The sequence below is a fragment of the Amphiprion ocellaris genome, chromosome 19, assembly GCF_022539595.1.
Source record: "Amphiprion ocellaris isolate individual 3 ecotype Okinawa chromosome 19, ASM2253959v1, whole genome shotgun sequence".
In the NCBI taxonomy this organism is placed as follows: Eukaryota; Metazoa; Chordata; class Actinopteri; family Pomacentridae; genus Amphiprion; species Amphiprion ocellaris.
In genome coordinates this window covers 7,771,049-7,784,283 of record NC_072784.1, presented here as the reverse complement: position 1 = coordinate 7,784,283, position 13,235 = coordinate 7,771,049, and the positions used below count along the sequence as shown (strand labels likewise).

At 38.4% G+C, this 13,235-nt stretch overlaps 1 protein-coding gene across 1 annotated transcript; it reads left to right on the top strand.

Annotated features, from left to right (window-relative positions):
• The first annotated feature begins 519 nt into the window (after nt 1-519).
• On the top strand, nt 520-11,999 carry cbx7a (chromobox homolog 7a). The gene is made up of 6 exons (XM_023273044.3): nt 520-822; nt 1,840-1,883; nt 3,418-3,483; nt 3,590-3,656; nt 9,079-9,394; nt 10,355-11,999. Exons 1-6 carry the CDS (start codon nt 754-756, stop codon nt 10,915-10,917), a joined length of 1,125 nt encoding a protein of 374 aa, XP_023128812.2. The 5' UTR covers nt 520-753; the 3' UTR covers nt 10,918-11,999.
• Nucleotides 12,000-13,235: the final 1,236 nt, after the last annotated feature.

Genomic DNA, 13,235 nt, shown 5'->3' with positions numbered 1-13,235 from the left:
CATTAAAAAAGTTTTAACATTTTTTTAATGAAAAATGAGTGAATTATCCTCATTGAACCATGATCTGTGAAAGCTAAAGAACACCATTGCACTAAATGTTCATTAAAATTATTAAAAATAATGAGATATAAACAATGTTTATAGGGATTTTTTGTTGTTGTTTGTTTCTGACAAACAGAATAATAAACCTCTTAAGACCTGAGCTTTGGTTGGGCTTGCATTTTAGATTTCTTCCAATTATTTGGGATATGGAATAACCAATAAACATAATAGTTGGATAATATCTAATATCTGATTATTGTGTTAATATTATATTAATATTAAATCATCATTCACAACTTTACATCCACCATAACCTTGTCTCTGTGACCCCTCCTCTCCTCCTCCACTGTCCCTCTTCTGCACTCTGCTCTCATTTGCGTGCGCGGCCTCGCGGGAGCGGGCACGCACATTGGGGGCTCGGCCCTACGCAATGGAAAGGGGGCGCGCCCGGCTTAAAGCAGCGCGCCGTCCAGTGTTGATGTGTCGCAGATTTTAAAAAGTGAGGCAGGCAGGCGGCAGGAGTTTGCTGTGAGGGGAGAGCGAGAGCTGAGCGCACGAAAACAAGCGTCCACACCGGCAGCCAGCGGCACTTCCTCTGCTCTCTCCTCCTACTGAACTGTTGTTTTTATTTGATTATTTTTTATTATTTCCGCGCTTCGACATTAACAAGCTGCTTGGTCCTGTTCGGAAGGTGCGAGGCAGCGCGCGACGATGGAGCTGTCATCAATAGGAGACCAAGTATTTGCAGTTGAGTCCATAACAAAGAAAAGAGTGAGAAAGGTAAGAAACATGACTAGTAATGCTCTTGGCAGAACTTTTTTTCGTGCGCTTTTATCATCCTAAAGGAGCAGCGTACTCCGTGTACCATCCGCTGCTCTCCTGCACAACAAAACTAGGCTACGCAGTTTCCCTACAGTTTACGCACGGGATGTGTTAACACTAATCTGTCTTTTTATGTAACTGCGCTGAACTTGAACACGCCGGAGCCGCGTCCTGTGGCTGAGGTGCTGCGTTGTGTTGTGGAGGAGCCTACGCAGCTGTAGTAAAATGTAAAAAAAAAAAAAAAAAAAAAGGGGGTGTGTGTGTCCGGAGTGTGCGGGGAGCTGCGCAGTTTATTTCGGAGCTGCGTATCTGGGTGAAACTGCTGCGTAATGTCACAGGAGTGCTGAGTGATGGTGAGCCATTGGTTCACACGGAGGGACTCACAGCAACACAGAGCATCTATGTATTTAACGCTGTGTTGTAGCAGGAATACAATATCACTTCGCGTATGAGAAAGTTTCCAAATGTGGTGAAAGGTTTGCAATAACAGTTATTTTTTGGTTCCCCCTACATGCGCGCTCGCAGCCGTAATTCAGCTCCTTTTGCACTGTGATGATTGTTTTTGCTGGGAGCTGAACGTTGCGCAACACCAAGTTGTTTACAGTCCCCGTGGCCCCACCTTATCCGAGCCACCGGTGTAATGTTCTAGAAAGCGCCCCGTGCGTTCTGGAGACCGGCTCGTGTAGCCATGTGCGGTCACGTCACCGAGATGCGAGAGAGAAAAAAAAAAAAAACAGAAGAAGGAGCTGCTGTTTGGAAGCTACGCAGCCCCGCTGTCATTGACGTCATCCCGGAGAAAAACACCGTTTGAAAGAGAGAAAAATGTCCGTGACCCCCCTCTGCCTGCCTCCTCCATCGCTCCGCGCTTTAAAGTGACAGTCATCCTCCATCCACAGCAGCACGTTTCAAGTGTTGTGTCCATGTGTCGGTCACTGCTGCACCTTCCTTCAACCCCCCCTCTATGTCTCTCCTCAGGGTAACGTGGAGTATTTACTGAAGTGGCAGGGATGGCCCCCGAAGTGAGTAAGCCTCGAGTCATCATCCAGTGACCTCATTGTTTCGATATACTCAGTAGAGAATGTTCTTCTAGATCACTGGATGACTTTGCAAAGTATGAAAAAATACACAGAAGACATTAAATGCAAATTGTAAATAATTTCTAGACCAGGGGTGTCAAACTCGTTCTAGTTCAGGGGCCACATTCAGCCCAATTTGATCTCCAGTGGGCCGAACCAGGAGAGTCACAGCATAATAACCTATAAATAACCACAACTCCAAATGTTTCCTTTTGTTTTAGTGCAAAAAAAAGTGCAGTCTAAAAATGTTCACATTAAATGAACAATGTTTTTAAGATAAGAAAGCTTTATTGTCATTATACACAGTATACAATGAAATTCTGGATGACTTTCTCCCCTTTACATATACAAGATAAATAAGCTAAGGAGATAAAAAAAAAAGTTTTTAAAAAATGGGTAAATAGTGGAATAAAAGACGTAAATAGAAATCTTTGTAAAAAATAGGTCTATAAATTATTCAGTGCACCAAAACATCAAAAACATGGATATTAATGCACCAAAACATTAAAAACATGGATATTAATGCACCAAAACATCTAAAACCTGCATATTAATGCACCAAAACATTAAAAAATTGCATATTAATGCACCAAAACATCTAAAACAGGGATGTTAATGCACCAAAACATCTAAAATCTGCATATTAATGCACCAGAACATCCAAAATTGGGATATTAATGCAGCAAAGCCTCCAAAATTGGGATGTTAATGCACTAAAACATCAAAAACCTGGATATTAATGCACCAAAACATCTAAAATTGGGATATTAATGCACCAAAACATCAAAAGCCTGGATATTAATGCACCAAAACATCTAAAATTGGGATATTAATGCACCAAAACATCAGAAACCTGGACAATAATGCACCAAAACATCCAAACCTTGGATATTAATGCACCAAAACATCCAAATCTTGGATTTTAATGCACGAAAACATCAAAAACCTGGATATTAATGCACCAAAACATCCAAAATTGGGATATTAATGCACCAAAACATCTAAAATTGGGATATTAATGCACCCAAACATCAAAAACCTGGACAATAATGCACCAAAACATCCAAAACCAGGATATTAATGCACTAAAACATCAAAAATCTGGCTTTTAAAACACCAAAACATCAAAAATCTGGCTTTTAAAACACCAAAACATCAAAAACTGGGATATTAATGCACCAAAACATCCAAAATTGGGATGTTTATGCACCAAAACATCAAAAACTGCATATTAATGGGCTAAAACATTTAAACCTTGGATATTAATGCATCAAAACATCAAAAACCTGGATATTAATGAACCAAAACAGCCAAAACTGGGATATTAATGCACCAAAACATAGGTTATTATGCTATGATTTTACTGGTGCTGCATGTGGCCCCTGAACTAAGATGAGTTTGACAGACAGACAGACAGACAGACAGACAGACAGACAGACAGACAGACAGGATTAGCTGAATGTGTTTATGTTGGCAGGTACAGCACTTGGGAACCAGAGGACAACATTTTGGACCCTCGCCTGGTCCTGGCCTATGAAGAGAAGTGAGTAATAGTGGAAAGTCTTTTATGCTCGCAAAGCACTTTTTTTCTTCTTGTTTTGTTTTTGTCTCTGACCTCTCCCTTCCCTCTGTGTCTCCCTCTTTCCTAGTCAGGAGAAGGTCAGAGCTCTGGCCTATCGCAGGAAAGGTCTCAGACCCAGACGGCTCGTCCTCCGGGTAGCGACACTTTTATCGCCTTTTGTCTCATCTCACAACACGTTCTTGTAGCCTCTGTCATTAGCCCCAACTGCTCTCAGTAGAACTGAATAGAATGTCTTTATTGTCACTGTACGTGAACAACGAAACTGGAGGTGCAATCCTACCGTAGCCATCGTTAAAAAAAAAAAGCTAAAAGACTGGGATGAAGAGTTTAGAAACTAGAATAAAATATGACAGAAATAGAATTTAAAGAACAAAGGTGCACTTTTTAAATGAGTACAGTCAAGACAACTTTTGTGCGATACATTAACCCTCCTGTTGTCTTCATTTACGGGCACCAAAAAATATTGTTTCCTTGTCTCAAAAAAATTCAAAAATTCAGCAAAAAAATCCTCAGATTCATGAAAATTTGTAAAACCTTCAGGAAGAAAATTCCAATAATTCCTTAAAGTTTTATTTTAAAAAATCCCCCAAATTTAACATGAAAATTCTTGCAAATATTTTCAAAAAATGAGTAAAAATCTTCCAAAAAATGAGTAAAAATATCTAAAGTGATTACATTTATATCAGTAAAACTTCTACTATTTTCTTTAAGAACATTCACATAAAAATCAAGCAAAATCCAGCGAAATTCGCTGGATTTTGGTTGATTTTTTTGTGAATGTTCTTAAGAAACATTTTTAACATTTCTTTTTTTCCCACCAAAAGATGTTCAAAAATTTTCCCAAAAATGTTGAAAATGTGGACATCAGAAGTTTCACTGTGAAAATATATTTATTTTTTTCCACATTTTCAAACTTTAAAACGGGTCAATTTTGACCTGCAGGACGACATGAGAGTTAAAGGCGCATCCCATCAATTTTGTCTTAGACTTCTATAGATTTGGGGAATCTACAAGACAAGGTTTATAAAAAGAAATGGACAAAAATAGGAGCTGATTGGACCAGAACAGGGTTTTTCTTTTCTAAAGTGAGGAAAATTACTGTTGGCATAATCTTTAACTGCTTGAAGATCTAATCACCATGTCACGCAAGAGAGCCGATAAAAACAAATGGATTGGTCAAAGCTGTATTGATGTTTAAGGCCTATTGACTGACTGTCAGCGAACCATTCCACTTAAAACGTAGCTACACAGTGAACTCAATTATTTTTTCTACCAGGCTAGCGTAGAGTAATAAAGATGAAAACACACCACAACGTACTTTTTTTTAATGATATTATTTGTGGTGTATTTACGAAAACACATTACAAAACCTGTTGAACTTGTCTGGCTTGTGCTAAAGGGAATTTAACTAGTTTCATAACTGAGCCTGTTAGATGAACTTGTCCTCTATCCCTGCTATACAGCCTTTCCTCAGAACTGGCTTCTAATCCTACTTGCTAGACGTTTAGCTGATAATATTCTCAACATGAAGAAACTGTTCATGAAGTTAAGTCAAACATTTGGTTGTGCGGTCAGTTATAGTTGACTGAGTATGGAAATTTTTCAGTGTAGGACCAGTGGTTACATAATTATAGGCGTCAGCGACAACTTAATCTGCACTTAACCCTCCTGTTGTCTTTACTTATGAGCACCAACAAATATAGTTTCCTTGTCTGAAAAAAATCCAAAAAATTCAGCCAAAAAAAAAATCCCCAAATTTCTGAAAATTTGCAAAACCTTCAGGAAGAAAATTCCAATAATTCCTTAAAAGTTTCCCTTAAAAGTTTGATTTTAAAAAATCCCCCAAATTTGGCAAGAAAATTCTTGTAAATATTTTCAAAAAATTAGTATAAATCTTCCAAAAAAAATCCTAAAAATATCTAGTGATTACATATATATCAGTAAAACTTCTAATATTTTCTTTAAGAACATTCACATAAAAATCAACCAAAATCCAGCGAAATTCGCTGGATTTTGGTTGATTTTTTTGTGAATATTCTTAAGAAACATTTTTAACATTTCTTTTTTTCCACCAAAAAATGTTCAAAGATTTCCCAAAAATGTTGAAAATGTGGACATCAGAAGTTTCACTGTGAAAATAGATTTTTTTCCCCCACATTTTCAAACTTTAAAACGGGTCAGTTTGACCCGCAGTACAACACGAGGGTTAAATGACTACATCTCTGGTCCTTGCTATGATAAAAACTCACAAAATGCCTGATTCCTACATTCCCCTTAATGCAACTCAATTTCAAGCTATTATTTTTCAAGCTTTGAAAACTTCTCACAGACAGAGTCTTCCATAAACTAAACCTCGGGTGTAAAATTGGTAGAATGGCCCCTTAATTATCCCCATAAATTCCTGTAAACAGGCGAGAACACAGAGTAAAAATGCTGCGTCACTGTTTAAGTGGTGATTACTAGTTTTACTGGTGCCGAGAGATTCACTGCTGCACTGATCAACAATCAGTCGGAGAAAGAAAACCTCATAGCAGCAGCAGAAGTGAAGTTCACATTACTAATAATAGACTCCGTAGACCAGAATGCAATGCAGCTGAAAGATGTGTTTTTGAACCAAGGGTGTGACTCAGAAGGAGACACTCTCACTGCGTTATCATCACGTTCACTACAGCTGCTAATCTCAATTAACACCTTCTTAAATCAAGTTTATCTGTCAGTTTAGGTGTTTAATGACAGAAATACTGGAAAGTTACAAACTGAAACTTGTTTCAGAGGGTTGGATGTCTTGATAATCTCTGTTTTTGTTAATGTCAACAAATTCCATGAAAAACAAAACAACAAGTAATTCCCCTGATAGTATCTAATTGTGCTTTATAGACACAGATTTTTGAAAAGGGCTCCGTTACTTACTAAAACATGTTGTTTTTGAGAACAGGAGTAAATCTGTTCTGAACTATTTTCGTGGCAGATTGCTACGTATTTGTTGTGCTAATAAGTGTTTACAGCAGCTGCATGATGTTTATGTGACTCCGAATAAATTACAGCGTGTGTGTTCATCGTAATGAAGAACGTGTCACACAGCGGAACAATGCGGCTCATTGATTAGCTTTCCAGCACGCAGCTATTTAGTTCGGTTTATGAATAAATTCCTGCAGAACTGATAATATTCCCATCAGCCTCGGGTGCACTTTGTGTTTAAACCATACTGCTAAACATCACCGTGTTACCACGGTGATTGTGGGCATGTTAGCATGTTAGCATTTAGCTCAAAACATTGCAGTGCCTCACAGGCAAGGCAGGGCAGCTTTATTTGTAGAGCACATTTTATACACGAGGGCAACTCAGTGTGATTTACATTAAAACAGTAACACTCGTGTCGTCCTGCGAGTCAAAATTGACCCGTTTTAAAGTTTGAAAATGTGGAAAAAAATATATTTTCACAGTGACATTTCTGATGTCCACATTTTCAACATTTTTGGGAAATCGTAGAACATTTTTTGGTGGAAAAAATGGATTTTGGTTGATTTTTTTGTGAATGTTCTTAAAGAAAATATTAGAAGTTTTACTGATATACATGTAATCATTTTAGATATTTTTAGGATTTTCTTGGAGGATTTTTACTAATTTTTTGAAGATATTTACAAGAATTTCCTTGCCAAATTTGGGGGATTTTTTTTTTTTTTTTTTTTTAAATAAAACTTTTCAGGGAAGCTTTTAAGGAATTACTGGATTTTTCTTCCTGAAAGTTTTGCAAATTTTCAGAAATTTGGGGATTTTTTTTTGCAGAATTTTTGGATTTTTTTCAGACAAGGAAACAATATTTTTTGGTGCCCGTAAATGAGGACAACAGGGGGGTTAAAGAGTCTATCCCACACATGTGATTTCTGTCACAAAACTAGCACATTTTGTGTTTAACTAGTCTCATTTGAAATGAACTGAATCCTGCTTGAAAAGTGTACCAGAAAATTTTTTTCCCAATATATCGATAAATAATCAGATATGGTAGAAAGAAATACAAGACAGTAGCTTTCACTGTTGATTTGTCAGATACGCAGACTGTCAGTTCTGCAACAGCTGTGCACACGTTATTTTAAGAATCCTCACTTCCCGACCAGAAGATTTGGTGTTAATAAAAACTTGAAGAGGCTGCACAGTGGCTTGGTTGTTAGCACTTTAGCCTTGCAGCTAGAAGATCCTTCCCGGGATCTTTCTGCATGGAGTTTACATGTTCTTCCTGTGCACATGTGGGTTTTCTCCGAGTTCTCCGGTTTCCTCCCACAGTCCAAAAACATGCTGAGGTTAATTAGAAACTCTAAATTGTACGTAGGTGAGAATGTTGTGTGATTGTTTGTCTCTATATGTAGTCCTGCGGTAGATTTCCTTCACCCTTAAGTCAACTAGGAAAAGGCTTCAGCTCACCGTGACCCCAGTGAGGATTAAGCTGTGTAAAGATAAAGGATGGATGGAAATACTTCAGGAATTAAGTCAGTCTAACATTATTATACAACACTATAGAATTACTTATTGTATGCAGTTTATGATCAATAATCTGAATATATTCAGCCTCTCTGACTGATAAATATCACCATTAATTACGTATTCAGTTCACAGAATAAATCTTCAAAATCACACAAACCAATGCATTCCAGTTCAACTAAAATAAAACTTTCTACATCAAGTTAGAGCCAAGTGTTTCCATTCATGCTGTTATGATCCAGCCTCTAGGGTCAGCTGGATGTAGCAAAATAACCAGATGTTATTTGGTTCAGGTGAAGGAATTTATTGCTCAGTAGCAACTGAATATAAAAGTAGTCAAATGAAGCAAAACAAGGCTGGTGGGTGTTGCCAAATCAAAGAACCAAATAAAACCAAACGAAGGCTAACAGAGTATCTAACTAACACAAACAATAGAATTTGATGGAAGGCTGCTGGAAGGGTCCAAAAACTGCAGCTTGAAGCCTACTTAACCCTCCTGTTGTCAAAAAATATAGTTTCCTTGTCTGAAAAAAATCCAAAAATTCAGCAAAAAAAAAATCCCCCAAATTTCTGAAAATTTGCAAAACCTTTAGGAAGAAAATTCCAATAATTCCTTAAAAGTTTTATTTTAAAAAATTCCCCCAATTTTGGCAAGAAAATTCTTGTAAATATTTTCAAAAAATGAGTAAAAATCTTCCAAAAAATGAGTAAAAATATCTAAAGTGATTACATATATATCAGTAAAACTTTTGATATTTTCTTTAAGAACATTCACAAAAAAATCAACCAAAATCCAGTGAAATTCGCTGGATTTTGGTTGATTTTTTGGTGAATGTTCTTAAAGAAATAGTTTTAACATTTCTTTTTTTCCACCAAAAAATGTTCAAAGATTTCCCAAAAATGTTGAAAATGGGGACATCAGAAGTTTCACTGTAAAAATATTTTTTTTCCACATTTTCAAACTTTAAAACGGGTCAATTTTGACCCACAGGACGACACGAGGGTTAATCCCAGATGACATAGTTGTGTGTGGAAAGAGTAGTATTCAGCTGCTGACCTTTCCCTTCTCCTCTGCCTCAGAACATCTTCGCCATGGACCTCCGCAGCGCCCACAAAGTCTCAGAGAAGCCCTCGTCTCGCCTGCGCCTCTCCCTCACCAGGTCCATGAGCACCGACGTGGACCAGGTGGAGCGTGGAGGGATGTACCGCCACCCCAACAGGAGGAGGAGCAGGCAGAGGTTAAACAGGAGTCTGACAGAAGACCCTGCAAACAAACCCATGTGTCCACAAAGGAAGAAGGAGGAGGCCATGGAGGAGGACTGGGACGGCACCAGCGAAGAAGACAAGCAGGAGTCTGAATGCACCACTGAGGAGAGATGTGAAGACAGTTTATATGGTGGGTTTATCCACATATATATTGTCTCATTCCACTTGATTTAAGATAAATTCACTTAACAAGAGACATTTCGGCAAGATGGAGGGACTTGTTTTAAGACAATGCATCTTAAATATCTTGTTTTGAGTTGAATTTTACAAGAAAACTCAATAAGTTTAACCTTCGTGTCGTCCTGCGGGTCAAAATTGACCTGTTTTAAAGTTTGAAAATGTGGAAAAAAAAATATTTTCACAGTGAAACTTCTGATGTCTACATTTTCAACATTTTTTTGTGAATGTTCTTAAGAAAATATCAGAAGTTTTACTGATATATATGTAATCACTTCAGATATTTTTAGGATTTTTTTGAAGATTTTTACTAATTTTTTGAAAATATTTACAAGAATTTTCTTGCCAAATTTGGGGGATTTTTTAAATAAAACTTTTAAGGAATTATTGGAATTTTCTTCCTGAAGGTTTTGCAAATCTTCAGAAATTTGGGGATATTTTTTGCTGAATTTTTGGATTTTTTTCAGACAGGGAAACAATATTTTTTGGTGCCTGTAAATGAGGACAACAGGAGGGTTAATACAGCTCAAATTAGGAGGTTACGTCAAAGCGAAAATCTATTTTTGAGTGAAAAACTGCTTCCTTTTTTTTAGCATGTCTGGTTTATTTTAAGACACCTAAGCTTGACAATCCTGGTAAAATATAGCTTAAAATAAGTTTTCCCAGCTAATTTTAATATCTCAATATTCTAAATATCACATCTTATTTCAAGAAATCTTACCAAGCCGTTTTTCACTTGATCTATTGGCAGATTTTTTCACTTATTTCAAGGTAAAAGTTCCTTGAAATAAGTTTTTTTTCTTGTTTTAAGAGGGGCATTTTTTCCAGTGTCAAACTTAACTCTTGATAGAACTTAGCAGCCTGAGCTCTGACCTTTAAAAATGAACAAAATCTGTCTTGTGCTCTCTTTCAGGTCAGTCAGAGTGCAGCTCTCCTCCTCTGCTGGAGCGACAGGACTTGGAGATGGAGGTGGAGGAGAAGGTGGACGCAGACCTGACGGCGGTAAGCACAGACATGTGGACGGAGAGATCGGGCGGAGAGACGTCCCAAACGAGACAGAAACAAACATTTGCGGGCGACGAATCGAAGGACGGCGCCTTGGCGTCCGAGGCCAGGCTAGACGTGGCTTCTGTGGGCGACGGGTCGGAGTGGGACGGAGGTGAGGAGAGCGTGGAGTCGGGGTGGGAGTGTGTGGAAGCAGAGAGCAGAAACAACACGACGTCAGTGATAGTGAGCGTTCAGGGGAGCGGCGAGACGGCAGGCGATGCTGCAGTCGTCTGCTCCGCCACTGAGGAGAGGAAGGAGGAAGTGAAAGGCGACAATCAGAGCGTTACCACGATGGCGGCAGACGGTCAGACCGACCCCGCCGCAGCAGAGCATCCTGGGAAGGTGATTGTGACGGATGTGACTCTAAACTCCCTGACGGTGACTTTTAAAGAAGCCATGGTGGCCGAAGGCTTCTTTAAGGGCTATTGAGCGAAGAGAAAGAGAAATGAAGAGAGATTAAAATAACCATAATTAGACTTGCCACTCATTTTGTACATGTAAATAGTCATGTGTGTAAGATAATTTCACATGTTTACAAAGCTACACTCATTTCCTACTGAGTTCAGTGAATACATTATTGCCTTTGAATAAAAAATGAGTGGTAATTTTATCATTGTGGCTCATTTATTAGGTGTGATAGGAAGCCCGAGGCTCCAAAAAATGTGCTCAGATTATCCATTGCATTCCAGCAGACTAAATGGATCTCAGTGGCAGGTTTCATTCCGGGGGCCGCTGGGTTTACCGAGAGTAGGAGACAGATGGTGAGACAGCAGCCGAAAACAATACAGTTCACATTACTACTTCGATGCAGCTACTTTTTCCAGCCGTCCTCAGTGCTTTCCAGCAAGACGTCGATCTCACACTCAGATCTGTTCTCGGGGCCGGTTTCAGTCGCTCCTCTTTCTTACGAATAACGTTTTGTAAAGATGTTGTTCTTTTTTTTCTTCTTTTTGTTCCTGTATTCGCACAGAGCCAACTGCATGCCCTGTCAGTCTGCCTCACGTTCACAAAGCCCTGTCCTGTGCTTTGTTCAGGAGGTTTATTTCTGTCACAAAAGAAACAAAACAAAGACAGAGGATTAATGCCTGCCGCTTAGATGAAGTTCTGCATTTCAAGGAAGATGAATGCACTAAAAGTACACAGTTGTGTTTGCCGTCTGTCTGTCCTTTAACTTTTCGAGTATGAAATGCTACCTGGTTCTATTTTTGTATTACCAATTGATAGTCCACTCTTTTCTCTAGCCTTTGTGTATATCAAAAGAGGAGATATCAGTTTACACCACCGCTGTTATGCTGTGTCAGTAATGTACAAATGGAAGCAAATGTACGTTAGGTCAGACTATAGTGAGCTCTTATTTATTGCATGTCACTTGTATAAGCTAAACTAACTTATGTCACTCAATGTGTCCAAATCAGTCGCTCTCTGACAAAGATGAACTGTCAAACATCTCTTCTCTCTAAAAATGAATTTTTATTTTGACTGCATTTCCAATAAATGTCTACTAAAATAAACGTCTTCTGCAGCTATTTGTCTTGACGAGGGGGTGGGGGATTGGGGGTGTCCCTTCTGAATCCAACCACAGACGAAACCGACACATTTATCCCCGTCGGCTCAATAAATTAACATCTATAATGACCCACTTGTGGGTTTTTGTTTTTTTTTTTTTTTTAAAAACGGACTTCCCCAATTGTGTTTTCCAATCAACAATGCCCCCGAGAGATTCTGGAAAGTCCGATTTTACTCCAGGGAAATTTTCGACTGAAGCACGGTGCAAATGTCAGCTTTCAAATGATCCAGCAGCAAAGACATCAATAGTAATCTGAATGCTGGTTATGGACAGAGAACTGCCTTCAAACATCTGGTTTCTCCACCTTCTGAAAGCCAAATGAACCTTCCGCGTTGTTGAAATATAGTTGCTTTTTTTAAACAATATCTGTAAAAGTGTAACACCACAGCAATGCTTCCTGCAGTTTATATTTTATCCATGTGCAGTTGAAGACAAATTTGTTTCCCCAAAATGAAATTTTAGGATTTTTTTTTTTTCAAAACTTCCAAGGTGCTGTTGAACAGATCAAGGAGTTTTTACCACAGCTTTTCCAAACATCCTAGTTTTCAATGTTTCCTGTAATTTTTCCTGAGTGTGAGCAAACACACAAACTCCCTGAGCGTCCCTTGGACCACTGTGAGCAACATCAGACGTGTGCACTGTGGTCACACCAGCATCACATCCATTCAAGTTACATGGTTCATTAAAAGAATCAAATTACAGCATTTACATTTCTGTTAAAACACTTTGTCAACAGGAGCCAGTTGAAGGCTGCAGTGATTTTAGTGACACTACAATGTAGAAGAGTGAAGTTATTGAATATTTGTCTCTCTTTACTGTAGCAGCGGTTTTGCAAATTGCAGACGGACCCTGTTCACTCCATAGACACCAATGTTATTCCTGTAGCTTGAAAGACAGCTACTTTTGATAAAACTGGGCTTGTAGCACATTGTCTGCCTTGCAACAATGGGAAAGAGGCACCGTTTATGTTTTGACAACCTATATCTAATGAGTTATTGATGCTGGAAGTCCGAATCTGTGAATATCTTTCCAACTTTACTGAACTTGGGGCCACTACCACCTAAGGAGTGATATATTTAATTTTGAAAAAAGCATTTAGCTATACTTAAAGCTTGAAGTGCTTTATTAACATGGAACTAAAAAATTTGTATTGTTTTATTATCACAGGTTCTGTCTGAAA